At 64.1% G+C, this 27,127-nt stretch overlaps 1 protein-coding gene and 2 long non-coding RNA genes across 6 annotated transcripts; 2 read left to right on the forward strand and 1 right to left on the reverse strand.

Annotated features, from left to right (window-relative positions):
• The first annotated feature begins 268 nt into the window (after positions 1–268).
• On the forward strand, positions 269–9,165 carry CHTF18 (chromosome transmission fidelity factor 18). The gene is made up of 22 exons (XM_046667610.1): positions 269–372; positions 572–745; positions 826–976; positions 1,160–1,328; positions 1,749–1,841; positions 1,927–1,979; positions 2,121–2,265; positions 2,739–2,948; positions 3,466–3,563; positions 3,845–3,968; positions 4,050–4,201; positions 4,439–4,532; positions 4,893–4,991; positions 5,064–5,194; positions 5,486–5,657; positions 6,514–6,738; positions 6,819–6,968; positions 7,057–7,187; positions 7,856–8,000; positions 8,118–8,258; positions 8,715–8,772; positions 8,848–9,165. Exons 1-22 carry the CDS (start codon positions 282–284, stop codon positions 8,982–8,984), a joined length of 2,943 nt encoding a protein of 980 aa, XP_046523566.1. The 5' UTR covers positions 269–281; the 3' UTR covers positions 8,985–9,165.
• Positions 9,166–13,993: 4,828 nt separating this feature from the next.
• On the reverse strand, positions 13,994–22,209 carry LOC124241586 (uncharacterized). 4 transcript variants are annotated; one of them, XR_006889261.1, is made up of 8 exons: positions 22,132–22,207; positions 17,384–17,498; positions 16,833–17,193; positions 16,039–16,125; positions 14,789–15,653; positions 14,580–14,620; positions 14,322–14,412; positions 13,994–14,177 (listed from the first exon to the last, which is right to left on the reverse strand). It is a non-coding gene; the product is annotated as an uncharacterized LOC124241586 (long non-coding RNA). The 4 variants fall into 4 exon arrangements; XR_006889260.1 differs by having other exon boundaries at positions 16,470–17,193; XR_006889258.1 differs by having other exon boundaries at positions 16,039–17,193.
• A 170-nt stretch (positions 22,210–22,379) lies between these two features.
• On the forward strand, positions 22,380–26,899 carry LOC124241640 (uncharacterized). Its single transcript, XR_006889277.1, has 3 exons — positions 22,380–22,661; positions 22,797–23,217; positions 24,002–26,899. It is a non-coding gene; the product is annotated as an uncharacterized LOC124241640 (long non-coding RNA).
• The last annotated feature ends 228 nt before the right edge of the window (positions 26,900–27,127 follow it).

Genomic DNA, 27,127 nt, shown 5'->3' on the forward strand with positions numbered 1-27,127 from the left:
CCCGCCCACACCAGGGACGGGCGGCCATGCGGGCCTATGGCGAGCGCCGCTGAACCCGCCGCTTTCACCCCCGTGCGCTGATTCGGCCCCGCCCAGCCTGCGCGCGCAGCCCCGCCCACGCCCCGCCCGCTGACCAATGGCGAGGGCCGTCGGGCACGCCGGCTGTTGATTGGTGACGCCGGGACGCTCGGGGCGGGGCTGCGCGCGGTGGCGCGGGAGGTTCGGCTGGCGGCGCGGGAGGTTCGTCTGGCTGCGCGCTGCGGGCGGCGGGTCCGGCCGCGATGGAGGACTACGAGCGAGAGCTGCACGGCGTGGAGGACGACTTCCACAGCCAGTTCGCGGCCGAGCTCGAGGTGCTGGCCGAGCTGGAAGGTGGGCGCGGGCCTTCGCCGTGTCCCGCCCGGGGAGTCCGGGAGGGCTGCTGGCAGGAGGGGGGGCGGGCGGAGGCGGGTGCGGCAACGACCGTGGTGGGGCCGTGTCGGAGGGGCAGGGCCCCGCGCCGTGGGCTGCGCGAGCCTGGGTGCGGAGGCGGCTGCCCTGGGGCGGCCGCTGTGAGTCTTCTCTCCCGCAGGGAGCGCGGGCCTGTCACCCTGCGGGCGCCCCCGGCCCGCGTTCGAGGAGGCCGCGGCTGGAGGGGACGTCGCCGCCCGCTGCTCCCCCGGTGGACCTCCAGGGAGCCGCGCGGGCGGTGCCGGGAAGAGGCCGCTGGCCGCCGACGTCCCGAGGGACGAGCCCCTGCCCCCCAGTACGTCCGCGGGGGCCCCGGGCGTGGGGGGGGCGGTGAGGCTGGGGGAGCGCCCCTGTTCCTTCCGTGTGTCTTCTCAGCCCCCAAGGTCAAAAGGCCCAGGTTGGAGGCCGTCAAGAGGCTGAACTTCGGGCCCCACGACATGCAAGAGCTGCTGGTTCCTGACTCCCCGCCTCGGGACATCACCCCCCCACCGAGTCCCGAGGTCCCCGCTGAGCTGTGGGGTGAGGGGTGTGTGGCTCGGGGCACAGGGCTCCCAGGGGCCTTGGAAGGATCCCGTTCCTCGGACAAGGTCCTGAGGATTGGGACCTGCGGGAGGGCTCGGGAGGTAGCCCAGGGTGGATCGGGGTCCCTCCTCCTCGAGTAACAGGAGGCGGTAACAGAGACCGAGAGACAGCCCGTGTGCCTTCCTAGGCCCTTGGATGCTGGTGCCGAAGTGGGTCTCATGCAGGCCTCGCCGGCACCCCGCAATCCTGTCCTGAGGCGGCCCCCTGTCCTGGAGGACTATGTCAACGTGACCTCCACGGGTGGCAACCGGGCTTTTCTGGTGCTGCGAGCTGACTCAGTGGGTGCTGGGGTGCAGGTGGGTGCTGTGTGGCCACAAGTAGGGGGCTGGTCATCGCCCTCTGGTGGGGTTGACAGGCTTGATGCTGCCCAGGAAAGGGTCCTGGATGTCGTATCCTTACTGGGACCTTGGGGGCCTTTCAGGAAGTCCACTTGGCCACCAGACATCTCCTTTGGATGGTCTCTTTCCCCATTCTCCTCTCGCTCTGCCGTCCTTCTTCCTTCTTCTTTTTCTTCTTTCACCTTTCTCTTTTCTGCTGGAACTGCCCCCATTCCAGTGGCTTCCCCTGTGGGGATCTGTGGCTAGAGAAGGGCTTTTTTCCCCTCTTGGTCTGCTCATGCTGGGAAATGTCCCCGGCTCCCTGAGCTCTGCTAGGGGTGGGGCATGGGGAACCCCAGGACCTAAGAGGAGGTGACTGTTACCCTCCCTTCCCCGCAGAGCCGTTTCCTTGATGTCCGGTGGCGTGGCCGTGGTCAGTTGGACCTGCTGGGTGTGTCCTTTGCCTCCCTGAAGGAGCAAGTGGACAGCGAGGTGGGGGTTGCTGGGAGAGGAGGGGTGGCTGTGGGGTGACTGGGTGCTTGAACCATCCTGATGCCCACCCTTGTTGTCTGCACAGCGGCGGCAGCAGCTGCTCGAGGAGGCCCAGCGGCTCTCAGACACGTTGCACAGGTGACGCAGTGGCACCTTCATCCCTGGAACCATCACCTGGTCTTGGACTGCTGACCCCTAGCCTGTACTGGGGCGGGGGGGGGGGAGGGTGGTCCCAGCACGGGGTTGAGGTCTGGTGGCTCAGGGCATGATGCTTTCCAGCCTCAACCAGGAGGAGGCAGAGGAAAAGGCCCAGCTCTCGGGGGCCCCTGAGGAGGAGCCGGCCGGCAGCCAAGACACCTCCCAGCACTGCCTCTGGGTGGATGAGTTTGCGCCCCAGCACTACACGGAGCTGCTCAGTGACGATGTAAGGTCTTGTTCTTGGTCAGGTGTGACTGGTTATTTTGTTGCCAAGGGAAGAGAATTCAGGATGCAGCTGATGTTTTGTTGCCAGCAGGCGGGATGGGAGGGTTCTCGTCTGCCTCCTTGACTTGCAGATGGGGAAACTGAGAGCAGCGTGTGGCTAGCCTGCTGCTGGTCACTGTGAGCCGGGCAGGGGACCCAGGGCACTCTCTGCCTGGAGCATCTGTTTTGTTTTCTGCTCTTGCAGCAGCTGGGCCCTGGGGATGCCGGGGCTCCTGGAGGGCTGTGGTGGGGAGAACTTGGGGTGAGCCTCACTGTGCCACTTCCCAGCTGGTGACCCAGTGCTGGTCACTCGTCTTTCAGTCTCAGCGTTCCTATGCGTGTCCCTGGCCTCATGGCGTCAGGTTGACATGAGGGGCGGGCCTGGGGAGTCGTCGGTGCTGGTGGTCGCCCCAGGCCATACCTCCTGTCCCACAGTTCACCAACCGCTGCCTGCTGAAGTGGCTGAAGCTGTGGGACTTGGTGGTGTTCGGCCGAGAGAGGCCAACCCGGAAGCCCAGGCCCAGTGTGGAGCCGGCTCGAGTTGGCAAGGAGGCCACAGCCTCCAGCAAGTGGAAGAGCCACGAGCAGGTGCTGGAGGAGATGCTGGAGGCCGAGCTGGACCCACGCGGGCGGCCCCGGCAGAAGGTGAGCCCCACCGGCTGCACTGCACACACTTCTGAGCCCAGGGGCCGCACTCTGGGTGGTACCTTCTGGCACCTTCGCAGCCTCTGGGGGCTGTAGGGCATGGTGGCTGTCCCGTGGGTGTGAGTACGGTGATGTCAGGGTCTTGGTGTGGAGTGTCAGGGATGGGAGTTAGGATTTGAGTCCATTCTTAGTGATTCAGGTTAAGTCTGTCCGTTGGAGGGCCTTATATCTCCCTAGTGTGGTCATGGTGGGCACTGGTAGCTTCTGGGCATCAATCATGTCAGTACTGTTGGGACCCTTGTTAGGGTCCATGTCACTCGGTTTTTGCGAGGCTTTGTTGCCCTGAAGCATTGGCTCCGAGCGACGAGCACGCTAGGGTTCTCATTTGGTGACGGGCGGGGCGGGGGGACGTCCTTCAGCACCCAGCCTCACAGGCGGGTTTTCAGCTGCTGGCCATTGGGCCAGGGCTCCCTGCAGTGGTGCGGGTCGCAGCACAGTTTCCTCACCTCGGCTGCAGGTGGCGCTTCTGTGTGGGCCTCCAGGGCTGGGCAAGACCACCCTGGCCCACGTGATCGCGCGGCACGCGGGCTACTGCGTGGTGGAGATGAATGCGAGGTGAGTGGGTCTCCCGGCCATTCTGACATTCCTGGTTGAGCCTGGGACACGGCCCTGAGCCCCCAGCAGGTTGGAGGGGGGGCTGGAGCCCCTGGTGCACGCATGGTAGGACTCATCCTCCTCGGGGCTCACTGGGATCTGGGGCAGCCACATCGTGGCGTAGCCGTGAGGTATAGGCATGGCGGCTCGGCCCTGGGAGGTGTCCTGCCAGGGACGCTGCTGCCGCCCTGGCTGAGGCCACAGCTGCCCTGACAGTCTCTCCCCTGGCCTCACGGTTCCAGTGACGACCGCAGCCCCGAGGCCTTCCGTACGCGCATTGAAGCAGCCACGCAGATGGAGTCAGTGCTGGGTGCTGGCGGGAAGCCCAACTGTCTGGTCATCGACGAGATCGACGGCGCCCCCACGGTGGGCCTCCCCGTGCCCTGGAGGTCGGGCGGGCGGGCAGCGGGGACTGTGGCTCACGGCACTCTTTGTGTGTCCCCCCAGGCTGCCATCAACGTTCTCCTGAGCATCCTGGACCGCAAAGGCCCGCAGGAGGCGGAGCCAGGGGTCCTGGTCGAGCCTGCGGGTGGGGGGCGGCGACGCCGGGCGGAGGGGGGGCTCCTGATGAGGCCCATCATCTGCATCTGCAACGACCAGTGAGTGGGGCAGGGGTCCTCCACAGGCCAGGTTCTGGAGGGCTGAGGAGCGGCCTCTGCCGGAGGGCAGAGGGCCCCTGGGAGGGCACGGCCCCACCCCCTCCCGGCCACCCAGTGGGTTTGAGGCTGAGATTTGGCCCCAGGGTCCCGCCGGTCCCCTGTGCCTGCCAGGCTGTGGTGTGTGGCCCGGTGCCCCTGGCCGAGCAGGCATGGTGTGGACGCTGCCTGGTCCTGCAGGTTTGCGCCCTCCCTGCGGCAGCTGAAGCAGCAGGCTTTCCTGCTCCACTTCCCGCCCACGCTGCCCTCACGGCTCGTGCAGCGGCTCCAGGAGGTCAGTGAGGGCTGGGGCGGGGGGCGGGGGGCAGGCCGCCAGGGGCCACATGGCCGGCCACTGGGTGGGAGGATGCGGCCCCTGTCCTGGTCTCCAGCTCCCCTGTCCCCTCTCCCCTCCAGGACCCCATTCTCTCTGCAGTCTGCCTCCCCGGTTCCCTGGCTCAGGACGTGGGGGTGTGGTCACCGGACCGCTTTGGTCTCTGGTGGTAGATGGTTCCAGGCAGAGACTGGGCTGGTCCACAGCCTTTGTACTTCACAGGATGAGGGTTGCTGTTCACCTGCTTCTAGGGAAGAGGGACCACAGGGTGGGGTTCTGGGGTCTCGGGGAAGGGAGCGCCCACCCTCTCATTTCCCTCAGATCTCCCTGCGGCAGGGCATGCAGGCCGACCCAGGCGCACTGGCGGCCCTCTGTGAGAAGACAGACAATGACATCCGCGCCTGCATCAATACACTGCAGGTGGGTAGGGGGAGGGCGGGCCGGGGCAAGGGGGGCTCGGTGGCTTCTCACCGCCCCCACCCCTGTGTCTAGTTCCTGCATGGGCGCGGCCAGCGGGAGCTGAGCGTGCGGGCCGTGCAGACCACACACGTTGGCCTCAAGGACCAGCGGAAGGGGCTGTTCTCCGTGTGGCAGGAGATCTTCCAGCTGCCGCGGTCCCAGAGGTAGGCAGGGGCGGGTGTGGCAAGTGGACAGACCAGCCTTGGCCTGGACAGCCCCAGCGCCCCAGCCCTGGGACACCAGGCCCTGTTTGTGTAGGCCAGCTCTGCCTTTGCTGATGGAGACCCAAGGCTGCCTGGGTCCTGGGAGGCACTCCGCCCTGCCTTCAGGGCACTGCCTCCCCAGATGCCTGGGAGCCCTCAGGGAGCGGGCTGCCACGAGAGGAATGAAGTAGACGGGGGCTGGGATTGAGGGGGGATGGGGGTTCCATTCCAGCCTCAGCACCTCTTCTGCAGGCGGCGCGTGGGCCAGGACCCAACCCTGCCCACCCACACACTCCTGCTCGTTGATGGGCATGCGGGCCTGGGACCCCACGCGGCAGAGGTGCCTCTGAGCATGGCCTCACAGCGGTTCTACCACGTCTTGCACGTGGCTGCCTCTGCAGGCGAGCACGAGAAGGTGGTCCAGGTAACCACGCTGCCCTCCAGCCTTTCCAGGGGGTCAGGAGGCTTGCACCTGGCCGTGTCTCCTTGTCTGTGGACAGTGAATGGGGGATGCTTCAGATGCGCCAAACTCGAGGAGAAACAGGAACGAGAGTGAGGGGTGGCGGAGTCCTCTGGGAGGTGATGGTGAGCAGGGCCAGGGCCAGGAGGAGGCACTGGCTGCTGGCTGGTGCCTGGAGGGGAACGGCCAGCCTGGGCTGCCCGCGACAGGGGTTCATCTGACCCATGGGGTCATTCTGGTTGCTGGTTGGGAACCGTCTGAAGGGCAATGGCAATGGCTGGGCAGCCTGACCCGGTGGCCAGGAGGGGCTGGTTTCTGGATGTGAGCTTCGGGAATGGGGACACGGTGCACGTGGGTGGGGTGAGGTTTTGGCCTGAGCAGGTGGCAGAGATGCCTCCACTCCTGGGAAGCTGGCCTGAGCTGCCTCCCTGACTAAGCAGCTTTGGATTAGCAGCTGGGGATCTGCGAAAATCCAGAAGCCCATTGCGAGGGGGGGTCACGTGGTGGTGGAGGAGCAGGACTCCCACCGGGGAAGAGAGTGGGGGCTCCATGCCCTCGTTTGGGTGGTGGGGGCTGCTTTTAGGGAGAGGCTGGGGCTGGAGCCTGATGACTCTTTGAGGTGGTCATGGCAGTGGGGGTTCTCTCCCGCACATCCCAGGGTCTTGGCCAAACCAGAGTAGGGTGGCAGGGGGCCTTCCTGGCTCCCCAGGGCCCGGTGGCCTTGCTGGTGGACTTGCAGGGCAGGTGGGGGTGAAGGGTCTCAGTGGGTGGTGCTCATTGGGTGGAGGGGCTCAAGGGCCTACCCACCTCCTGCCCATAGGGCCTGTTTGACAACTTCCTGCGCCTGCGGCTGCGGGACTCCAGCCTGGGCACTGTGTGCACGGCCCTCGACTGGCTGGCCTTCGACGACCTGCTGGGCCGGGCCGCCCATCATGGCCAGAGCTTCCAGCTGCTGCGCTACCTGCCCTTCCTGCCCGCGGCCTTCCACCTGCTGTTTGCCTCCAGCCACGTGCCGAGGATCGCCTTCCCTAGCAGCCAGCAGGAGGTGCGCCCCTGTGCCCTGCCCATGCCCAGGGTGGCCCAGGGGTCCTTGGTGACCTGGTTCTGGTCCACCCTTCACCCCAGGCCCAGAACCGGACAAACCGGACGCAGAACTTGATCCAGACACTGGTGTCGGGCATCGCGCCAGCCACCCGCAGCCAAACTGCACCCCAGGCCCTTGTCCTGGACGCCCTCTGTCTGCTCCTGGACATCCTCTCTCCCAAGCTGCGCCCCGTGAGTGCCTCGCCTGGAAGAGGGGTGTGGCTCCTGGTGGGTCAGGCCCCTGGCTGTACTCAGTGTCCCTGCTGGCCCTGGCCTCCAGGTGAGCACACAGCTGTATAGTGCCCGTGAGAAGCAGCAGTTGGCCAGCCTTGTGGGCACCATGTTGGCCTACAGCTTGACCTACCGTCAGGAGCGCACGCCCGACGGGCAGTATGTCTACAGGCTGGAGCCGTGAGTCTCCCTAGATCTGGGGTCGGGGGCCTGGGGACAGGGAGGCTGGACTCCGGGTGCCGTGGTGATTGCTGGGCCGGGAATCTAAAAGCGTGGCCTTGGCAGGGCATGTGACCCTCAGTGTCCCTGTTTGTCAGGCGGGTGGTTTGGTGTGGGGCCCAGCCCAGCCCTTGCTCAGACCTGACTGTGAAGTGGGCCCCCAGGTCGTGCATAGCCTCTCACTGCCTCAGTCACCCCCAGGAGTGGCTCCCAGAGGGCCCTTGGGCTCTGTGGGGCTCCGTTTCCCCATCCTGAGATGGTTGTGGGGACAGAGTGCCGGCTCCGGTCTCACTGCCCAACAAGGGTGCCAGCGCCGTCCAGGATGCTGGCATTTCTCCTGTCCCAGGGCAAGGAGGCGTGATGGTGGCGGTTCCTGAGCCTGAGCCCAGCTGGGTCACATTGTCTCCTTTTCTCCTCTGCAGCACCAGGGAGCGTCCCTTCTCATGCCCCCATCTACTTGGGGAAACTGAGTGCAGATAGTTCCCCTTGCTGCCACAGGGCTGGGATGTGGCATTGCCAGGGCTGGGCCCCATAGCGAGCTCTTGTGTTCTGGCATTTGGTGTGGGGTAGCTCCTGCCCCTATTCCTCTGACCAGGCCCCTGGTGTCCTGCCCTTCCCTGCCTGAGTAGGAACGTGGAGGAGGTCTGCCGCTTTCCTGAGCTGCCCGTCCGCAAGCCCCTCACCTACCAGGCCAAGCAGCTCATTGCCCAAGAGATCCTAGTGGAGAAGATGAGGCGGGTGGAGGTCGTGGCCCAGGCTGGGGACAACCCTCAGGTGAGCCCGCCTCAGGCTCTGGGCAGAGTGAGGCCTGGGAGGGCAGGGCCCTTAGAGGGGACACTGCCCTTGGTATGCACTGTTCACTCAGCTCTCACCGCACCCCACTTCCTGCAGGACAAGGGTCCCCCTGGGGCCTATGGTGCGCTGGGGAACCCTGGGGAGAAAGGGGTGCAGCCACCCACGCCGCACAGCCAGGAGCACAGCCACGAGCAGCGTCTGGAGCGCATCCTGCGGAGAGCGGCCCTGGAGGAGCAGGTGCAGGGGCAGGGCCCAGTGGGCGTGGGGCGGGGGGATGGGGGGGTCGGGGGGCGGGGGGCGGGGGGGGGGGGGGGGGGGGCCCAGTGCGCGGGGGGGGGGGCCGGGCGGACGTGCGGGCGGGGCTGGCTCTTGGGGGCCTGTCTGAAGGTCCAGCTCCCCAACTCAGCATGGTGGGGTTCCACCTGGGCTCAGTTTCCCCCCTGGACAGGGGTGTGGGCTCTGCTGGCGCCTCCCGCCCTGGACTTGACCCTGGCAGGGAGCAGGCAGCTGTGGGGGACACATAACTTGCTGAGTGGGCCTGGGATGGGGAGGCGGGCATCTACTCCACTACCGGCTGCCCAGGGGCACCACAAGGCCCCTCCTCCTGGGAGACGGCCTCTGGGCCCTCCCTTCGAGGCTGGGAGTGTCCACGTGGGTCTGTCCCCACCGGCCTGACCAGCCCGCCTCCTTCAGCCCGAGAGGGACTTCTTCGGCCGTGTGGTGGTCAGGAGAGCAGCAGCGACCAGCGCAGGTGCGTGGGGGTGGCAGCGTGGGGGAGGGAGGGCGGGCGGGGCCGGGCGGAGGAGCAACCGTGTGGCCTGCACAGAGGACAGGGTCCCCGAGACGGACGCGGCCGAGCGGCGCATGGGCACTGCGGTGGGCAGGAGCGACGTCTGGTTCCGCTTCAAGGAGGGCGTCTCCAACGCCGTGCGGCGCAGCCTGTACGTCAGGGACCTCCTGTAGGGGGGTCTGTGCCGGATACCCCATCCACGCTGACGCCCCGGGGTCCACGCTGGATGCCCTGATGCACGCTGGTTGCCCCCGGGGCCTAGACCGGACACCCCGCATCCACACTGACACCCTGGGACCTATGCCTGACGCCCCGGCGTTGCTGTTAGAAAACGCAGAGAAGCACGAACACCCCGGGAACGCACTTGTGATTAATATATAGTCACACCTTTACAGAGTTGGTCTCTACAGGGAGGGCAGCGGGCCTCACAGGATGGCGCACTTGCCCCTCTCCACCCACGGGTTGTTCTTCATCAGCTCGGGGTTCAGGAAGGGGTCCTTGGGGATCCCGTCCTCGATCCACTTAAGGAGCCTGCGAGTGGGAAGGGTGGTGTGAACAGAGGGCACCTGGGCTCCCTGAGGTGCTGCCCGATGGCCGGGTGGTTGTGGTCGCGTCGGATGGCCTGGCGCCCCAGCCCAGTGCAGACGTGCAAATGAGATGCAAATAGCGTGGCCCTGGGTGGGCGGGGCCTGGGACTCACTCGGGGATGGTCTGGGAGGACAGCTCCCTCTTGAAGGCCAGCTGGTACTTGAGGCTCTCGACCTCCTTCTTCATCTGGGGCACATCCCACTCCTCCATGGCGTCGGGGGCTTCAGCACTGGCCAGCCTGGGGCTGCAGGGCACAGAAGGAAGCAACAGAGCCCGGGGCTGCCAGCCTTCAGTCACCCCCAGATGCTGCCTCCCCACCAGTCACCAACTCCCACTCTTGCACACTGACCCCCAGCCCACTGCCTGAGGTCCCCAGAGGCCACACCACCCACCCAGGCCCTTCCCCACATTTGCAAAGGCAGTATTGGGGTGCAGGCCTGGAGCTGAGGCCCCACTAATGAGGTCCCACATGCCTGTCCCCCATGGGGCTAATTAACTGCAGAGGAAACTTTCCACCCTTAGCTCTGCACCCCCACCCCTGTCAAAGCCTTGCTGCAGCCGGGCCTCTGGGCTGGAGACAGACGCCCCAGGAGAGAGTGGGCCAGTCCCCACACCATTCTTGATGCCCTATAAGCTGTGAGGCCCACTTGCTGCTCCTGCCCATCACATGAGGGGTGGGTCCCTGTCCTCCGCCCCCTGCCCCCACCGTGTGCCTCCCTCCCCTTGTTTTGCATGAGCAGAGCCCACCCAGAGAGCAAGTTAATCCTGGAGCCAGGAGGATTTGGCTGCAATTTGCATCTCTGACCAGGGGCCCAAGTTGGGAGGCTGGGTGGTGGTGTGCTGAGGATCTCAGGGTCACAGGTTGCACAGCAGGCCCTGGACGAGGCTGAGCCTCCCGCTGCCCACTGTCTCCCCCGGAACTATCCACAGACTGCCTGGCCCACTTTCTGCTTGTGAACCAGCCTGGCAAAGCCACAGGTTGAGACCTCAGGAGAACTGTTAGGGGCAAATGAGGGTCGGTGGCTCCCTGCCTCCCCCACTCCAGGGGCCCAGGGGGTCTGTCTGCCCCCAGCCCCGAGGCAGAGCAGCAGGGGACTGGCTTCCTTGAACTTGGCAGTGTGGGCAGGGGGCTGGCAGAGACAAACAGGAGCATGACCACCCGTCTCAGGCTCTCAGGCTATGCGGGGGCTCCTGGGTGGAGGGTCTGTCCTGGGGGTGGTCATAGGAGGGTCAGCGGGGAGTGAGATGACTGCCTGGAGGTGTGGTCTGCCGGAGGAGGGGCAGCCAATGCGGGGGGTGTGCAGGGGCTCCCCTCCCAGAGACCCCAAGTTCCAGCAACCCTACCTTGGTGCCGGCTCTCTGGGCCCTGTACATTGACAGCTGCGTGGGTGGGGGCCTCCCAGGCGGGGAGCAGCAGCCCTGCTCGCAGTCCCCCTCCTTGCAGCCCCTTCCCCTGCCACCTGTGCACAGCTGCTGCCAGAGCCGGCGGTCCGCCCCCTGTGCCCCGTGCTGCCCCCGAACCAGCCCCAGTGCTCAGCAGGCACCGTGGGTGATGTGTGAGGTGCCGGGACCAGCTCCCTCTCTTGCCACCCTGCCTGCCCACAGACGAAGGGGGTCCTCCCCACGGTCCGGCCAGGCCCCTTGAGACATGGAGGGCAGCTGCCCTCAACCCAAAGACGGACAGGCAGAGGCGGCTGGGCGTTAGGACAGTCCAGGTTAGCCCAGTGGGACCTGGGCAAGTCCCAGAACCCTGGGCCTCGGTTTCCTGCTCAGCCCAAGGGGCCGGTTTGTCAGACCTACCTTGGACGGGGCCGCAAGGGCGAAGTGACAGCAAGGTGATGCTGAGGGCGAACTGATGGGCAATGAGTTGGGCACACAGGCGGGCAGAGCCCAGGCAGCTGCCCCGCCCACTCCTGCCACCTGGGGCCAGGCCTGGCGCCGCCCCCACCCTCCACCCTCCCTCCTCAGCGCTGGGCTGACCCCAGGGACCCGGCTTCACCGGCGCTCTGCCAGCTCAGGGGTGGGAGATGCAGCAGGGGCAGTGTGGGTGAGCTCCAGCCCTGGGCAGTGAGGTCTCCTCCACGGGGCTGTGTGGCCACGTGGTGCCAGCATCAAAGACCTTTGGCCATTAGATTGTACCCCAGTCCTCCAATTTCCTTCATGAGGTGAAGTCACCAGGCCAAGTGGGAGTAGGGGATATGGGGTCAGGCTGCTGTGAACTCGGGCCTCAGCCATGTCCACGGACGAGCCAGTGGGTGGCCCTGCTGTGGTCCCTGCCCCCATTCCCAGGCCAGCTGCAGGCAGGCAGGGCAACTGCCCCGAGGGTGGGAGGGTGCTTCTGTTCTTCAGTTGGCCAGAGCTGGGGTCAGCCAGCCTTATTCTGTGCAGGTTCAGGGGTCAGCCTGGGAAGGTGCTGCCCTGAGAGGTAGTAAGTGCCTGGCTCAGGGGTGCCCAAGCCCAGGCTGGGTGGCTGTTGGGGCGCTGGGGAGGGAGGGGGGTTCCTTCCTCTCCATGGGCCCATCACCGCTGCTGGCTCCTCAGCCCAGCCCCAGTCAGAGGCCCGTGAAGACACTGGCCCTAGCTCCCACCCCGCAGGGCGTCCCCTCCTCCTCTGACACGCCCTACTTAGCTCTCGGGGGAGCTGCATCCCGGGCGGGGACCCCCAGGCAGCAACAGCAGCCGTGGACGGCGGGGCCTGGCTCCCCAAACTCAATCCCCACGGAGGCTGGGCCCTGTGGCTCCCGGGATGCCTGGACCAGGCCCTTGGCGGGTGCTCCCGCAGCATCCCTGGGCTGGGGCCTGTGGACGGTCATGTTGCCCCCACCAGGAAGGCAGGATGGGCGCTCCTGCCCCCTCAGGCTCCCTGGCCCTCCCTGTCCTCATTTTCTAAAATGGGGTCAGTGCGCCTCCCTGGCCCCTTGCACATCAACACGATGACGGATCAGGAGGCACTGCTGGAACTGGGGCACATTAGGGAGACTCAGGATTATTTTTATTACGGATTTATGGGGGTGAGGGGCTTAGAGCCAAGGGCACTGGCGTCCACCTCAGGGCAGATGGTCAGCAGAGCTGGCCTTGCTGTGCCTGTTCCTGCCTACCCTAGGTGCGTGCCTGTCACCCAGGCTGCCTGGGGCTCTGCTCACATGGGCTGGGTGCTCAGGACAGGGTGTTGCATCGGCCCCCAGGACTTGCTCAAGGTTTGGACTGAGACCCAGACCAGCCAGGCCCCCTTACCAGTCATGCCTTCCCCTTGAGGGCACGGGCAGAGCTGGGTGCCCAGGACCAGGTTCCAGCCCAACAGTGACCCGAGAGCCCCTGGGAGAAGCTCTGGTGTGGCCCGGCCGGCATGGCCCTCCATGGTCTGCTTGGACCCGGATTTCGGGAGCTGTTCCAGCTCTCACTGTGGGATCAGGAAGTCCATCCATTGTGGTCACAGCGGCAATCAGTCCACATGTGGGGCTGCGTCTTGTGCTTGAATACACTGGGGTGCCATGGTGCTGCCAGGACAGCTGGAGCCAGGCCTGCCCTCCTGGCATGCTGTGCTGTTTCCAGTCTGGGTGCCAGTCACGCCCGCTGCCCTTGGGATTCAGAACCGGTCCTTGTGCTGACCTAGGCAGGCTTGTGTGACGGAGGCCATGACCCCACACGGTGGCTGAGCTGACGTATGCCTGCTCGTGTCAGGCATCCCCAGTCCTTGGTGAGTGTCAGGGGACCCGGCAGGTCCTGTTTCTCACCTTCCTGGGAGGGTGGACTTGTGGACCCCAACACGGCCAGTCCAGGCCCCCTGCACTGGAGCCCGCCCCAGGGGGACCTGGCAGGTCTGGATCCACGGTGGGAGGAGGATGCTCGGGAGGGAGGCAGACAGCTTGTCCTCCAGCTGACCGCTGCCTCGCAGGTGCCTGGAACGGGTCCAGGGAGACGAGACACCGTTCTGAAATTAGCTCCACTAACTGGGTTGCTGGGGAGAGACCACAGGGCTTCTCGCTGGCCTGGAAACGGCCACCCCAGGTGCTGCTGGGCCTCCCCGGGGGCTGTGGAGGGTGGGCGCAGCAAGACCCCAGGGCAGGGGCCCATTTGTGCTGATATCAGTGCTCAGGAATAAGAATCAAAAAGCTGTGTGGAGTGCTCTGACCCCTCGGCAGGGTCCCCACGGAGGGCTCAGGCAGGAGGGGAGGAAACACCCCAACCAGACGGGACCCATAGCTGCTGCCAACCCCGCCGGGCGGGGCCAGAGCTGAGGCTGGTCTCTGTCACGGGGCCACCTCTGAGTGTGCGGGGTGTGCTGGTGACCCTGTACCACCCCAGCACTGTGGGCTCCAGCTCCGTGTGGGGGAGACCTGCTCTCCTCCACACGGCTCCCAAGTGAGCACGCAGCACTGGGCAGCTTTACTTCGGACCCTTGGGGCAACAAGAGGCCGCATGCCACCCCCGCCCTGAGGCACAGTGACAACAAATGGGCCTGGTGGCTGCAGGGGAACGTACCGACTTGTTCCCCATCCCTGGAATCAAAACCAGCAGAGGTGAACATGGGCACTGAAAAAATACCAAAGAAACTTTTTACTTCACTCAGTTAAACATTGCTCAAAAAACCAGATAGCTTTTACATAATCTTTGAAAGTTTCAAAATGATTTCCAAAAATAATTTAGGCTCTTAGACTCATGTGTGCAAAAACACAAAGAATGACTCCAGGGGTGTCGTGGGCGGACGGCCCTGGTCTTGGGGAACCGGCCTTGGTTAACGCAGTGCATCCTGACAGCTGTCGGGGCTCCAGCCGCACCTGAGGTCACATGAACCCATGAACACACGCTGGCAGGCGGGGCACCGCCAGCCCTGCCTGTCTCTTCCCCAGGAGGCAGCCCCAGCACCTCCCGAGGGCCGGCTCTCTTGGGGAGCCCGGACGCCGCTCCCCTGGCCGGCTGACCTGGGCATTCCAGTGTCTTCCCAGGGAAACGACAGACACGAATCTGCTCAGCTACAGGTGGTTTGTGGCCGAGGTGCGGCCTCCTGAAGGTCTGTGGAGAAAGGGGCACCTGTGCCAGGATGTGGGGGCAGGAGAGCCTGCGGTGGCTTTCACAGACCCCCGTGGTCCCAGGTGGCCAGCTGTCCGCACATCCCACCATCCCCAACGGGACTCTTGCCCTTAGGTGCTGCCGCCCCCTGCTGCACAGTGGACACTTACTTTAGAGACAATGAAGGTCGAGCGACTTTGCCCAGGGACACCTGAGAAGCAAAGACACATCTCAGCACTGGCCCAGCCCCGTCCTCCAGGGCTGGTGGCCCAACGTGGGGGAGCACCGAGCCCTTGGGTGCAAGTCCTGCGCTACCACCACAAGTGGTTCATGCCATCCGCCCATTGGGAGACAGGCCCTTGGGGCAGGTGCCACTCACCACTCAGGTTTCTGCCACCACGTGGGACAGGAAGAGGCTGAAGGGCTGCGTTTCTGGACCCTCGAAGCTCAGGGACAGGCACAGCAGCTCACTCATGTAGTCAGGGCCCAGGGCCTACCACCTGCGCAAGCATGAAACATTCCAGCACGTGGCTGGCTCTGGTCTCACTGTGTCCACAGGCTATGCGGGGTCCCCTCCTGATAAGGCCTGTGCCACTCAGAGGGCCCGGTGTGTCGCCACTGAGTCTACTGGTCTGCATCTTTAAAGGCATATGCACCTTAAGGGTGGCGAGGGGGACAGATGCTCGTGGCGGGGACCGAGTCTCCTTGCCCAGCATACCGTGGCCCCGGCATCCGGCCCATAGATGCAAAGGCAGGGCCCTACCCGGGCTCCCAGCCTCCTCCTGACATGGAGTGGCACCCAGCTCTGGGCAGTGACTGCTGAGAATCCCCTCTGAGAGCCAGGCGGCGCTGGTGGGGGGTCTGTGAGCAGGGAGGGCCCCTTGCATTCTGGGCTTCGCAGCTGACTGCACACACCGTCCTCTGATGAGGTGGAGCAATGCCGGCCAGGGCAGGCATGGCTAGCTGTCTGCTGGTTCTGGGAGCAGCTTGCTCTCTGCTGCTTTATCAGAGGAGACCGGCGCAGACCTGCCTGCTGGGGCCAGGACTGTCGCCTGAACCAGGAGCTGGGCCAAGGAGTGGCCTCACGCTGTGACTGCGCGGCTGGCGGCCGAGAGCATCAGGACTCACGCAGGGCGGGCTCCTGGTTGGTTGCTTGGGTCCTGCATAATCATGCCCACCACATCCAGGAGGATGGCGGTTTTGTGCAAGAGGCCTTCTAGAAACAGCTTCAGCACCCAGTTTTCCTACGGAGCAAGTGAAAGAGACGCTTTAGAGGACGACGCTTTTCTGGCGCCCCCAGCACCCAGTCGCCGGCCTCATCCTAAAGGCAAGGGTGATGTCCAGCAGGGGTGTGTGCCAGGGCAGCCCTGTGGGCAGCATGTGGAGAGTGGCTTGGACACAGAGGAGCAGGCAGGCGTTGAGGCCCAGCTGGTGGGCAGATGGCGGTGAGGGCAGTGCTCCAGCTGCTGCCAACGAGACCAGGCCCGAGCAGTCCTCCCCACAGGTGCTGAGCGGTGCCCAAGAAAAGGCAAAGTGGAGAGGGAGGCCGCCCAGCCCGCAGAGCGAGGGACCATGGCCATGGGGAGATCAGATGGCAGGCTGGAGGAGAGAGGCCCCACGCAGACTCACCTCGCCGTGGAAGAAGCTGGAGGGCAGGGAGGGCTGCATGTGTGCCCTCAGCTCCTGCGGGATGCCGTTAGCCACATGCAGCAGCATCTGCAATGAAGTGCACGTGTCAGAGACGAGCAGGGGCCATGGGGCCATGTGTGGGGAGCGGGCGGTCACAGGATGGGGCAGGTGGCCAGTGCACCTGATGCTGTATGGGTGGGGGTCTGGGAGGGGTGGCGGGGGCAGGGTGCTCCACCAGGCTCCAGAGGGTGGGGCGGCTACCAGGCAAGTCCCGCCAAATGCAGTGGAGAGCAGGGTGGGCGCTGGGACAGGCTCTGGAGAAGACGAGGAGAGCCCATGCAGGCCCTGGTGCCCCTGAGAGCAGCATGGTGTCCAGACGGCGTGCCTGGGCAAGTGGAGAGCTTTAGCATCTGGAGGGAGGGTGGGGGCACCTGCAGGGCCTGCGAGGTCAGGAGGCTGCTCTGCTCCAGGACAGGGCTGCTGCCCCAGGTGGTGCACAGGGAGCCCTCACATGTGCTTGTGACACGGGTGCTCAGCGGTGGCCATGGCCTTCAGGGCCCCCCACTGGCCTTCTGAGCTGCAATCTGCCCAGCAACGCGGGAGTGGCACGCGGAGGATGGGCCAGGCGCCAGCACTTGTCTGTGCATGGGGACGGGTCCTCATGGAGCATCCGCAGGGCCTGCCTGGCGAGGACGCGGTGCTTCACGCGGGCACCTGCGGGACAGGGGGCCTGAGCTCCCCTCTCTGTGCAGACATGGGTCCTGGAACCAGAGCAGGCCCCAGCAGCGCCTCACCTACGCCGACCGCCCACCGGTCAGCACCAAGGAGGTCGTTCCCCACGGGGACACCGCCTGGCCAGAACATCTTCAGGAGCTGCTGGGAGTGGCAGGCGCGGGTGCAGCGGGCCAGGCTGCTCAGGGGCACCACCAGCGTGTCGGCGGCACTGGCGAGGTCCCGCACTCGCGCAGGTAGGAGGGGACCTTGTCCCGGAGCGCTCATGCCTGGAGGGGGCAGGGCACGCGCCCGGCACCCTGTTGTTGGGATTTGTTGTGACAGCTTGAGGATGGCAACAGGTGTTAGAGAAACTGGCTCCTTTCTCTCCCGACGGTGTCTTCACACCTCACTGCCTTCATGGAGCGGATGAGCTCTTTGTACCTAAACCGGGGCAGGAGGGAAAGTGTGTCACCATGACACCTGCGGACCCACCCCAGCTGTCCAGGCCCTGCCCACTCTCCAGCGGCCGTCACCCCGTGCTCGGAGCTGGCCCACTCACGCAGGGTCATGAGTGAGACCCTCCGGCAAAGGCGCCCCCCCAGCCCTGGAGGGTGGAGGCTGAGTCGCAGACCTTCAAGCCAAACAGCCACAGGCTCTAATTATGGGGGAGGGGGACTTCAGTGGGGAGACACTAAGTCGTTCTTAACGTGTCACAGCAGGGAGGCCTTCTGAGCAGGACCCAAACCCTGAAAACAACAGGAAGACGACAGGTTTGACTCATAAAAACTAAAAAGTTCTGTACAAGCAGTGACAACAAGGATACGCTAGGAAAATTACTGACGGTCGACGTACAGCAGAGAGTCAACCACCTTTGTTTACAAAGAGCCGTATAAACTGGCACAACCACAATGAAACCCAGAATGAAGCCAGAGAGCCAGCCGAGGCCCAGATGGCGGGGGCCTCGCATGCGCACTGGCTGCACGGAGGGCGCGTCCCCGGCACTTGGGGCAACCGTGGGCCCTGGGAGCGGCAGGTGGTTGGGGGCGAGGGGGCAACAGCCTGGCCCAGGGCCGCGTGTTCACAGGCCAGCTACTTTAGGGCCCGTTGTATTACTGACAACCAGGAGTGTCTGGCAGCTCCTCGGGACGCTGTGCAAACCCAGCCTGGAAGACGCACCCCCAACCTGAAGAACGTGAGGGGTCCAGCCTGCCCACAACAGCCTGGGCCAGGGTCCCCAGGCAGGGCACTCTGGACACAGCAGCCCAAGACCACTACTGTCCCCCGCCTTCCCTGGAGGGACTTGAGAACTTACTGCCTGTGCTCTCGACCCCCCAGCCCCAAGGACGGTGAAGACCTCCCAAACTTTCAGGTGTCCAGTAATGTTTGGGCCTTTTAAGATGGAGGTCAGCAGCCTGTGGTCCCACGGCACAACATTCAGACTGAAAGGAGGACAGATGCAGCAAGGTCCTGGGGACCAGTCTTCCTGCTCAGGCATGGTGGGCGCCCAGGTGAGCTGCACCCAGATGAACAGTGCCCTGGTGAGTGGCACCCAGGTGAATGGCACCCAGGTGAGTGGTGCCCAGGCCCCCACCCTCAGCACCACTGCTGGGTGCCTGACAGGCTCCTACGACCCGAGCACTGGTCCAAAGGCAGCAGGGGAGCCCGCTCGCCAGCCTGGAAAATGGGCTCAAAGAGTGAGCGAGGCCACAGCAAGGGCCCATTTACCTGGAGAGTCAGATGCGCCGGTGAACTGAGTACCCGGCCAGCCAGCTAGCTGTTGAGGTCAGCACGCAGGTGAACAGACGCACAGAGCCCGTGGGACACCAATAACCCTCCCCCAGCCCCCAGAGTCCCGAGAAGGCCTGGAGCTTTGCGCAGGGGCTCAGGGACGTGTCACGGAGCACCAGCATCCGCCAGAGGTGTCACGTGATCCTGTTCGAGGAAAGGGGCTGGGCTGGGTCTCAGCTTCAGTGGGCAGCAAGGGACAAGGAGGGGACTGGCCATGTGAGCAGCCAGGAGGCGCCTCCTCTGCAGGTGAGGGCCAGGCCCCAGCTCCCCTGCCTCGGGGCGCTTGCGGTGCCCCTGGGCCGAGGGCTGGCCAGGGACTCAGGACACAGGGTCTCGGCAGCGACAAGGGCTCTCGCTTCCAACGATGTCACCAAACAGTGACTCAACTCCAGAGGATGGAAAAGCAACCGCGCAAGTCTGCAAGGCCCATTCTGCCTTGCACGTGTGCACACACACTACACACACATGTGCTTCCTGTGGCACCAGAGCACAGGACGGGCTGAGTGCTTCTGGCTGTGCAGAGGCTGGGGAGAGTGGGTGACAGCAAATCAAGGGTGAGCACAACTTGCCGTCACACAGAAGACCCTCAGGGCTGGCAGCAGGTCTGGAAAGTCCTGCTCAGGACTCAGAGGGTCACCTCCCAGGGAGTCTGGAGCCGGCCGTGGAGGAGACTCGGCCAGCAGCTGCAGGGCCAGCGGGAGCCACTCTGGAGCCCGCGAGGAGCTCCCTGGGCCATAGCAGCCCCGCCTCTGCCCCCGATCAGCAGAGAGGGATGCATGCTCACGAGCGGGGAGGGCCGCCTGGGACACAGGGCAGGACAAGGGCAAGGAGAACGGAGCACAGGCCACAGGCCATGCCGACGCAGTGACACCTCCCAAGGGAGTTGGCTGTGCTGACCCGGCCCCCCAGTACAGTGCTGTCAGAGCCGTAGAAGGCGGATGCCATCTGTGTGTGATGCGGCCGAGCAAAGCCAAGCCACCACCGGGACCGGCTGCGGTGGGACGCCGCCCGCTGCTGGGCAGAGGCCACGCTGGATGGGAGGTACAGGGAGCTCAGTGTTGGGGGTGGTGGAGCCTCCTGTGCAGCCGAGAGTGGGCCCGGTGGGCTGTGCTGCTCTGAGGGCGCAGGATACAGGGGGAAGGGGCAGCCGGCCCAGCTCAGAGAAGCAGGCCGCGGGGCTCCTGGCAAGGATGCGAATGTGGGCCAGAGGCCACGACCCAGGTGTCTCGCACTCACTGCCCGAGGCCTGACGCATCCTCTGGAAACAGGTGTTTATAGTAAACGTGTAGTTTCTATGAGCAAAGGCATTCCTCGCAGAGTGACGTGGCTCCTGCGTGCATGCAGGAAGGTTCCTGCGCGGCGCACATTTGGACATGAGGTGGCCTGTCTGTGCTCGGTGCTGGTGCAGGGGCAGGGTCTTCGGGGCGCCACCGAGACCTCCCTCCTCCTGCCCCCAGTGCCCATCTTTGATGACGCCAGCACTGCAAGGGTCAGTGCAGCATGGTGCTTGCTGGCGACCTCGTCCCCTGCCACCTGGAGCCCTTGGAGATTGACACAGACCTGCGGCATGCCAGTGAACGGGCGCGGGCTCAGGGTGTGTGGGCCCCGGCCGGGGGGTGCTGGCAGCTGGCCTGTCCCTTTCAGGGGAGCGTCTGCCGCAGTTTGTGTGGGAGCTTGCCAGCTCATGTTGGTTGTGGCCACACTCCAGCTGGTGCGCCCTCCACCAGCGGCCCCAAAAAGAGCCCACGCACCAGTGGGGGGCTGTAGCGGGCCTGGGCGTCAGGGCCTGTGGCATCCACGGGAGCAGACTCTGCCCTGAGTGCTAGAGCAGAAAGTGGTGGCCACTCTGTGGCCGGTGAGGAGGGTCCCTGCATGTCCAGTGGTAGCCTTGCAGATGAGGATTGAGGACGGCTCTGAGCAGTCCCAACAGTGATCCCAGGTGGGAACCTGGGTTAGCTGGACGTTTACATCTGGGAATCGGGGTGCTGAAGTACCGCCTCTGCTGGTTTATGGGTGCTGCCTCCTTAACCAGGGCGGGAGCCCTTGGACCTCTGCTTTCTAAGCTGGGGTTTGGTTACCCGAACGTGAAGGGACCGGACACCTTTTTCACCCGCAGGTGCCGGAGGTTTTCAGGTTGGTGTCCTTGGTCAGCGGGGTGGAGCAGGAGCACCCCCAGGCCTCCACCAACATGCTGCTAGGTGCCATGAAGGAGATCGCACCACAGAGGACCCTTCCTCATAAGCTGCGCCGCCCCCCAACCCCCGAGGGCAACCCCTCGGCCCCTCCCCTCCTCCAGGCTCTCTGCGGTTGGCCCTGAGGGATGTCACTGCCTGCCCCCAGCATGGGGGGGGGGGCAGGGGGCCGGTTGTCGCACTGCTTTATCAACCTGCTCCGGTCATTTCCAGGAGGCTCCTGGCAGGACCCTGCTCACCCATCGGACCCAGCCAGCACACCAGCCTAGCAGAGAAACCTACAGCTTCACATCCAGGGTGAAGCCAGTCAGAGGGCATAGGCAGAGCCCCCAGGATACCGCCATCATGGTGATCACCACAAAACCCCCAGTGGTTAGAAAACAAACACGACCTCAACAGGAAAGGCAGAGGCTCGTGCCACTGACTGGGAGGCCCACAAGCAGGATGGAGTTCCTGGGGTTCATGTCTGTGTTGGTCTCATCATCGCTGATCCAAATCTCAGACTCATTGAGGACAGTGTCTTTGCTGGGCCCCATGGCGCCTGCAATCAGAGCTGCAGCACCTATGGGCATCCAGCTAGACCGTGGGCAACCACACCAGCTCACAGACGGTCACCGAGGATGGCCCAAGCAGGCAGGGCCTGAGAGACCACCTATCCCAAGAGCACCTGTTAGGAGCAGTGTCCTCAGACCTTTTCCCCTTTCCAGTCTCAAAGCCGCCAGGCACAAACCTGAGGACAAATAGCTGTGCTCTCTGCACTGTCCCCAAGCTGGCGGGTGGGAGCTGCCTCACTCACCAGGGGCGAGAGTGGAGCAACTGTGGGCCGCAGTTATTCTCCTATCGTTGTTAACATGGCCCTCTACAAATGTGAAAGTCATTCTTAGCTCAAAGGCCACACAACGCAGGGGCAGCCCCTGCTCCAACTAGAGGAAATTTGGAAAAAGAAGGGACAAAAGTGGAAGAAGGAGGGAGCTGAAGGGTGTGTGTAGCTCTGCCCACGCTGCAGGGAGGCTAGACTGAGCACTGCATGGCCCCAGCTGCCTGAGGGGCCGGCGTCCCCACGTCCTCAGAGAAAGGGCTGAGAAGCCTGCAGCCTTGATGAAGAACAGCCCCACACCCAGTGTCCCGCTCCTCAGGGTCTGCCCAGGGAGGCCGGCCAGCCCCCTCACTGTCACCGTCTCCCCCCATCCCCGCTTTCGCACGTCCCGTCACCCTCTGCCCCCATCTCCGCTCTCGCACGTCCAGGCCCCCAGCGAGGCCGGCCAGCCCCCGCTCCGCCGGATGCGGTCCGGCCCGCGGACGCGCCTTCTGGGCAGTCCAGATCTCATAGCAGTCCGGACCCCGGCCCCGACTCCCCTGCAGCCCCCCGCGCCGAAGCCCAACCTGCGCCCCGGCCCACCTGGGCGAGCCCCCGACGGCCTGCAGCGTCAACCCCGCCATCCTCCAACGTTTCAATTGCCCGCCGCGCTTCGCCAGCTCACTTCCGCCTTGGGAGGCCACTTCCGCCTTGGGAGGCCACTTCCGGGTCAAAGCCGGAAGGGGCGGGGCGTGAAGAGGAGCAGCCGTCGCGAGGGGCGGGGCTCCCGCGTTACGTCGTGCGTCACGCGGCCATCTTGGAGCCGGGCAGCGCGTAAGTTGGAGCGGAAGTGCAGCTTAGAGGGGTTCCTCGCTGTCTGCTGTGTGACTTTCAGATTATTCCTTTGAGCTGGTTTCCCCGAAGTGCAATTTCGTGGCTAGAAAGGTTTTCTAGGCTGGTGTCAAATTTGGTCAAATGACCTTCGAGGGGGCCGGACGCTCACGCCAGCGGCGTCGGCGAGCGAGTCGAGCCGTGGGGCTCCGTGCAGAACGGGCGTTGTTGGAGGCAGACGACAGAGCCGGGCGAGCCCCCCGGCCCCCCTCCCGGGTCCTCACTCAGCTGCACCCACTCAGGTCTCCGCACGCAGGTCTCCCCTCCCAGGACCCCCCCAGGCCCCCACCAAGGTCCCCCTCCCACCCCGTCCTCCCTCCCAGTGCCCCCACCCACGTTGCTTCTCTGCAAAGCAGTGACGCTCTGCCCTCCTGCAGGCCCGTTCTGGAACCTGAGCAGCTCCGTGGTTACTGTTCAAGGTGGGTCTTTGGAAGGTCTGTGTCAGAGCTTGACAGCAGGCACCTGAGTGTTTGACATTTGCTGCTGGACCATGGGCTGCAGCGATGCCCCGCGGCGGGGGCTCCGGACGCGCCGAGGTCAGGCCCAGGAGAGGAGCTGTGACGTGGGCACCCCTGCGAAGCCTGGGCTCCCTGGTGACCCTCTCTGATCTCGCCCCCCGCCGTCTGTGCCATGGTGTGGATGGCGCTCCCCCAGGGCAGGTCTGCCCCAGGACGCCGCGCCGCGTCTGGACACGTTTCGGGTTGTCATGACCGGGGTGCTCCTGGCGTCTGGTGGGTGCAGGCCTGGGGTGCCGCTCAACACCCACGCGCCCAGGGCGGCCCCACCACTGTCCTCTCGGTGAGTCCCCGAGTGCTGGCCTCGAGGCCGCTTCTCCGTGTCCCTCCACGTCCCCTCCTGTCGCCTGGCCCCGTGCTCGCCGGCTCCTTCCTTCCCTCCTCGAACCCCTGGCCCGGCCCCGGGTGGGGTCTGGGGTGTGCGGGTGGCAAAGTGCCGTCTGGAGGTCTACGTCTAACGGGGGCAGACGGCCCACAGCAGGGCAGCGTGAGAAATGCTGCCTGCTGGATCCAGAGGACCTGGACCGGGTCTCGGGCTGGGTCTGCGGGGGGTATCTTGCAGGAGGGTCCCAGCAGCTCTGTCAGGACGGTTACGTTTCGCCTGCACCCAAAAAAGACGCTTCTCGAGACCTTTCCACAGGACCCTTGTAGCTCAGAAGGCAGAAGCCCCGCAGCTTCGCGTCGTGCATGGTGTCAGGCCGTCCATCCTCCCTCAGCTGGCTGGGCCCACCCGTGGCCCCCCTGCCCACCCTCGCCGCTAGGTGGAGCCGCAGGCCCACGCCGTCACCGCCGTGGGTTCCAGAATCTTAGCCGCCCACTGGCTCTCCAGCTCGGGTCCCAGCACCCCTGAACTCTCCCGAAGGTTTCAGGCTCCTGTGGTGTGGTGACATCTAGGGGTATTTACTGCGCTAGGAATGAGAACAGAGAAATCGGTTACATTTAAACTTTTCATTTAAAACCAACAGTAATAAATCCACTGAGCGTACCTCACTTTTTAACAAAAAGCAGCATCGTTTTCCCTCAACAAGTTCAGCGGCGGCCTCTTACCTCTGTGCTCATCTCTGCAGGGAAGAGGCGTCCTCGGCTCTGCTCTTGCTCCGGGGTCCCATGTGCCGGCCTGTGGCCCCCCGGACTTCCCTCTGAACCCTTTGGAGAGGACGGAGGGAGAAAAGGCAGGTCTTAGTCCCGTGAAAATGGTGTCGGCCCGCGGACCTCGCACCCTGGACCAGCTTGAGGACCATGTGCGGCTGACTCGCGCCCTTCGTGGTGTACTGTCCACATTGATTTGCTGCTTTTTGGCTCCTTTTGTTGAAGATGGGAGGGTCAGATGTAAAGCATTCAGTATAATTTTATGGGGAGAAACGAGCTCATGGAAATCCAATTTGTAATAGAGTGGACTCTGGGCGGTAAGAGCCGTGCCCCCAGCCTCACTGAGGCCCGGTTGTGCGGGATTCCCAAAAGACACTCTCAAGAAACCCCGAGAGGAGTTGCAGGCGAGCAGGGCTGATGTGGGAGCCGGTCCCCAAGTCCCCTGGGAACTCGGGGTGAGGGGACTGTGTGTGTCTGTGTTGGGGACTTTACGGGTCCGTCGTGAGGGGGTGACTCTTACCTGTTGGGGGCCTGTGCAGAGATGGGGCCGCTATGATTATGGGGGCATCTTGCTATTTGACAATTAACAGACTTTATTTTTTAGGGCAGTTTTCAGCTTATAGGAACATAGGGCGGCAAGGACGGAGCGCTCACACCATCTGTCCTGCAGCGTCCCTGTCATCCGGCTCTCGTGTCCCTGTGTCACTGTGGTGTGTGGGTCACAGCTGATGCACTGACAATGATGCTGTGATGACTGATGTCAGCGCTGTATCCCGATGGCTCGGTTTTCACCCGAGTCCGCTTTCTGTCCCAGGACCCATGTGACATTTGGTCCTCGTGTCTCTGTGCTCCTCTGGGATGGGATGGCAGCTCAGACTTCTGGTGATGGCTCTGACTGTTCTGAGGCGTCCTGGCCGGGGGGTGCCCTCAGCGGGGGTCTGTCGGATGGTCTCCTCAAGGTTGGGTGGGGAAATGTGGCCGCTTCTTGGACTGTGACCTTTCTGTGGGTCCCGCTTCCTCCCCTGAGATGGAGAGGGGCTGGTGGGAGACAGGGGTCCTTTCCGTCCTCCTTGAGGGGAGACAGGGGAGGGAGGGGACAAGTGCATGAAGCGACAGCAGCCCCGGGCTAGGAGAGCATGCAGTGTCATGGAAACAAAGATGATAAGGCAGGGCTGAGGGAAATGGGGCCTGACACCCTCAAGCACCTGGTGGGAGCACTTGGCAGGGGGCACCCGGTGGCAAGCCTCTCTGGGCTGGAGGGCTCGTCTCAGGGGGAGCAGAGGATCTGCTTTGGCGAGGGGCTCTCCAGTCCCTGGTGGCTGGGCTCTGTGCAGGGAGCGTGCATCCTCCTGGCCTCAGCCTGTCAATCCTGGGGTCTGGCAGACACGCCCTGCCCGGCAGTCCTCCAGTCTCCCCGCCGGGCGTGCTCCTCGGGTAAGCTAATGGGAGTATGTGTCCAGGCTGCTGTCTCCCCAGAACCACCCTTTTGCTTTTCTGGGGGCTTCGCTCTGGCCGTGGGGGTTTCTCAGGGCCTTGAGGCACTGATTACTGGCTTCACACCTCAGGATCCACATGAGGGTCGAGGACTCGGATCCTGCAGAGGGTGGCTTAGGCCAGCCATGTGGCTCTGCTCAGAGCGGGCTGCTGGTGTGAGTGACCGGCTCCCGCTGAGGGCCGGGCCCCTCGGGAGCGGGTGGGAGGGGAGAGGTGGGTGTGCGCGGACGAAGTGGTTGGCAGATGCTCTGGGCCGAGCGGCTCCGGTTGGACGTGCTGGAGATGTGAACCCTTGGTGCCCGCTCTGGGCCGTCCCCTTGGCCTCCCCAGCGCCGCAGTGGGCGCAGCCTGGAGCCCCATGCCGTCTGTCCTCACCCACCCTGCTCCTGGCGCAAGGGGAGTGTGGAAGAACCTGTTTCCTCCCTAGAAAGATTGCATTTGCTTCCAGTCTCCGCCGACGTGTCTTTAGCTGAGTGACGCTGGAGGCTCTTGGCTTTTAACAGCTCTCCTTAACCAGGCTCTGCTTCCCGCAGTCCCTTGGACACGGGCTGATGGACAGCACCACTCCCCCCACGCGGGGCCCAGCGGGATGTGACATAGCCAAGCCAGCTGCCTTTGACCAGAGCGTCTCTCAGCCCTTTCTGTGCACTCACAGCTTCTTCCAGCCCTGCCGCCCCTCTGCGCCCCCTCACCCCACGGCCTCCCCAGCTGCAGTTTCCCCCAGCATTCAAAGCAGAAGCAGAACCGGTCCCGCTCCCCAGAAGTTGAACTGTGTGTTTCGTCTTCAGCAAAGCGCACCAAATGCTGAGTTGCGCCTGTCTGGATTGCTCCAGCTGTGGACGAAGCCAGGCCTCCCCGTCTCAGGATCCACATGCCTCCTTTCTTCCTCCCTGGTGGGGGCTGCAGGAGGTTTGCTGAGCACGACACAGGCCACCCCTCACGGCCCGGGTGCTCAGAGCTCTCCGTGTGGGAATGGGGGTGGGAGTAGGTAGGAGAAAGGGAAGCGGGCGGCCCCTGCTGACCATGCACCCACCAGCCTCTTGTGCCCTGGGAGCGGGCTCACAAATGGTCTGGTGTCTTAGGGACGGGCCTGATTGTGGAGCCACACTCCTGGGGTTCACACTGTGGTGTTGTCCCCTCCTGGCTGTGTAGTGTTAGCCTTTCTGTGCCCTGGTTTCCTCACTCGTGAACTGCAGTTAATAGTCCCTCCCCCACAGGGTGTGGGATGAGATGAATTAATATGTGGAAAGAGTTAATGGTCAGTGTCAGCCCCAGATGACGTTGATGGTGGTGGTGATGATGAGGGTGATGATGGTGGTGATCATGACAATGATGCTGATGGAGATGATAGTGGTGGTGATGATGAAGACTATAGTGATGATGTTGATGGTGGTGATGACGGTGGTGATGTTGAGACGATAGTGATGATGATGTGATGATGAGGGTGATGTTCGTGGAGATGATGGTGGTGATGATGTTGATGGAGATGATAGTGGTGGTGATGATGATGATAGTGATGATGTTGATGGTAGTGGTGTTGAGATGATAGTGATGATCATAGTGATGATGGTGGTGATGATGATGATGGAGATGATAGTGGTGATGATGGT

Source organism: Equus quagga, chromosome 7 (genome assembly GCF_021613505.1).
Source record: "Equus quagga isolate Etosha38 chromosome 7, UCLA_HA_Equagga_1.0, whole genome shotgun sequence".
Classification (NCBI taxonomy): domain Eukaryota; kingdom Metazoa; phylum Chordata; class Mammalia; order Perissodactyla; family Equidae; genus Equus; species Equus quagga.

What these genes read in the sequence shown, in the direction of transcription:
- CHTF18 (XM_046667610.1), top strand. Translation starts at nt 282, where the DNA reads ATGGAGGACTACGAGCGAGAGCTGCACGGCGTGGAGGACGACTTCCAC. An exon ending in AGGAGCAAGTGGACAGCGAG is followed by an intron (nt 1,842 to 1,926) that starts GTGGGGGTTGCT and finishes TTGTCTGCACAG; the next exon opens with CGGCGGCAGCAGCTGCTCGA. An exon ending in CCTGCATCAATACACTGCAG is followed by an intron (nt 4,992 to 5,063) that starts GTGGGTAGGGGG and finishes CCCTGTGTCTAG; the next exon opens with TTCCTGCATGGGCGCGGCCA.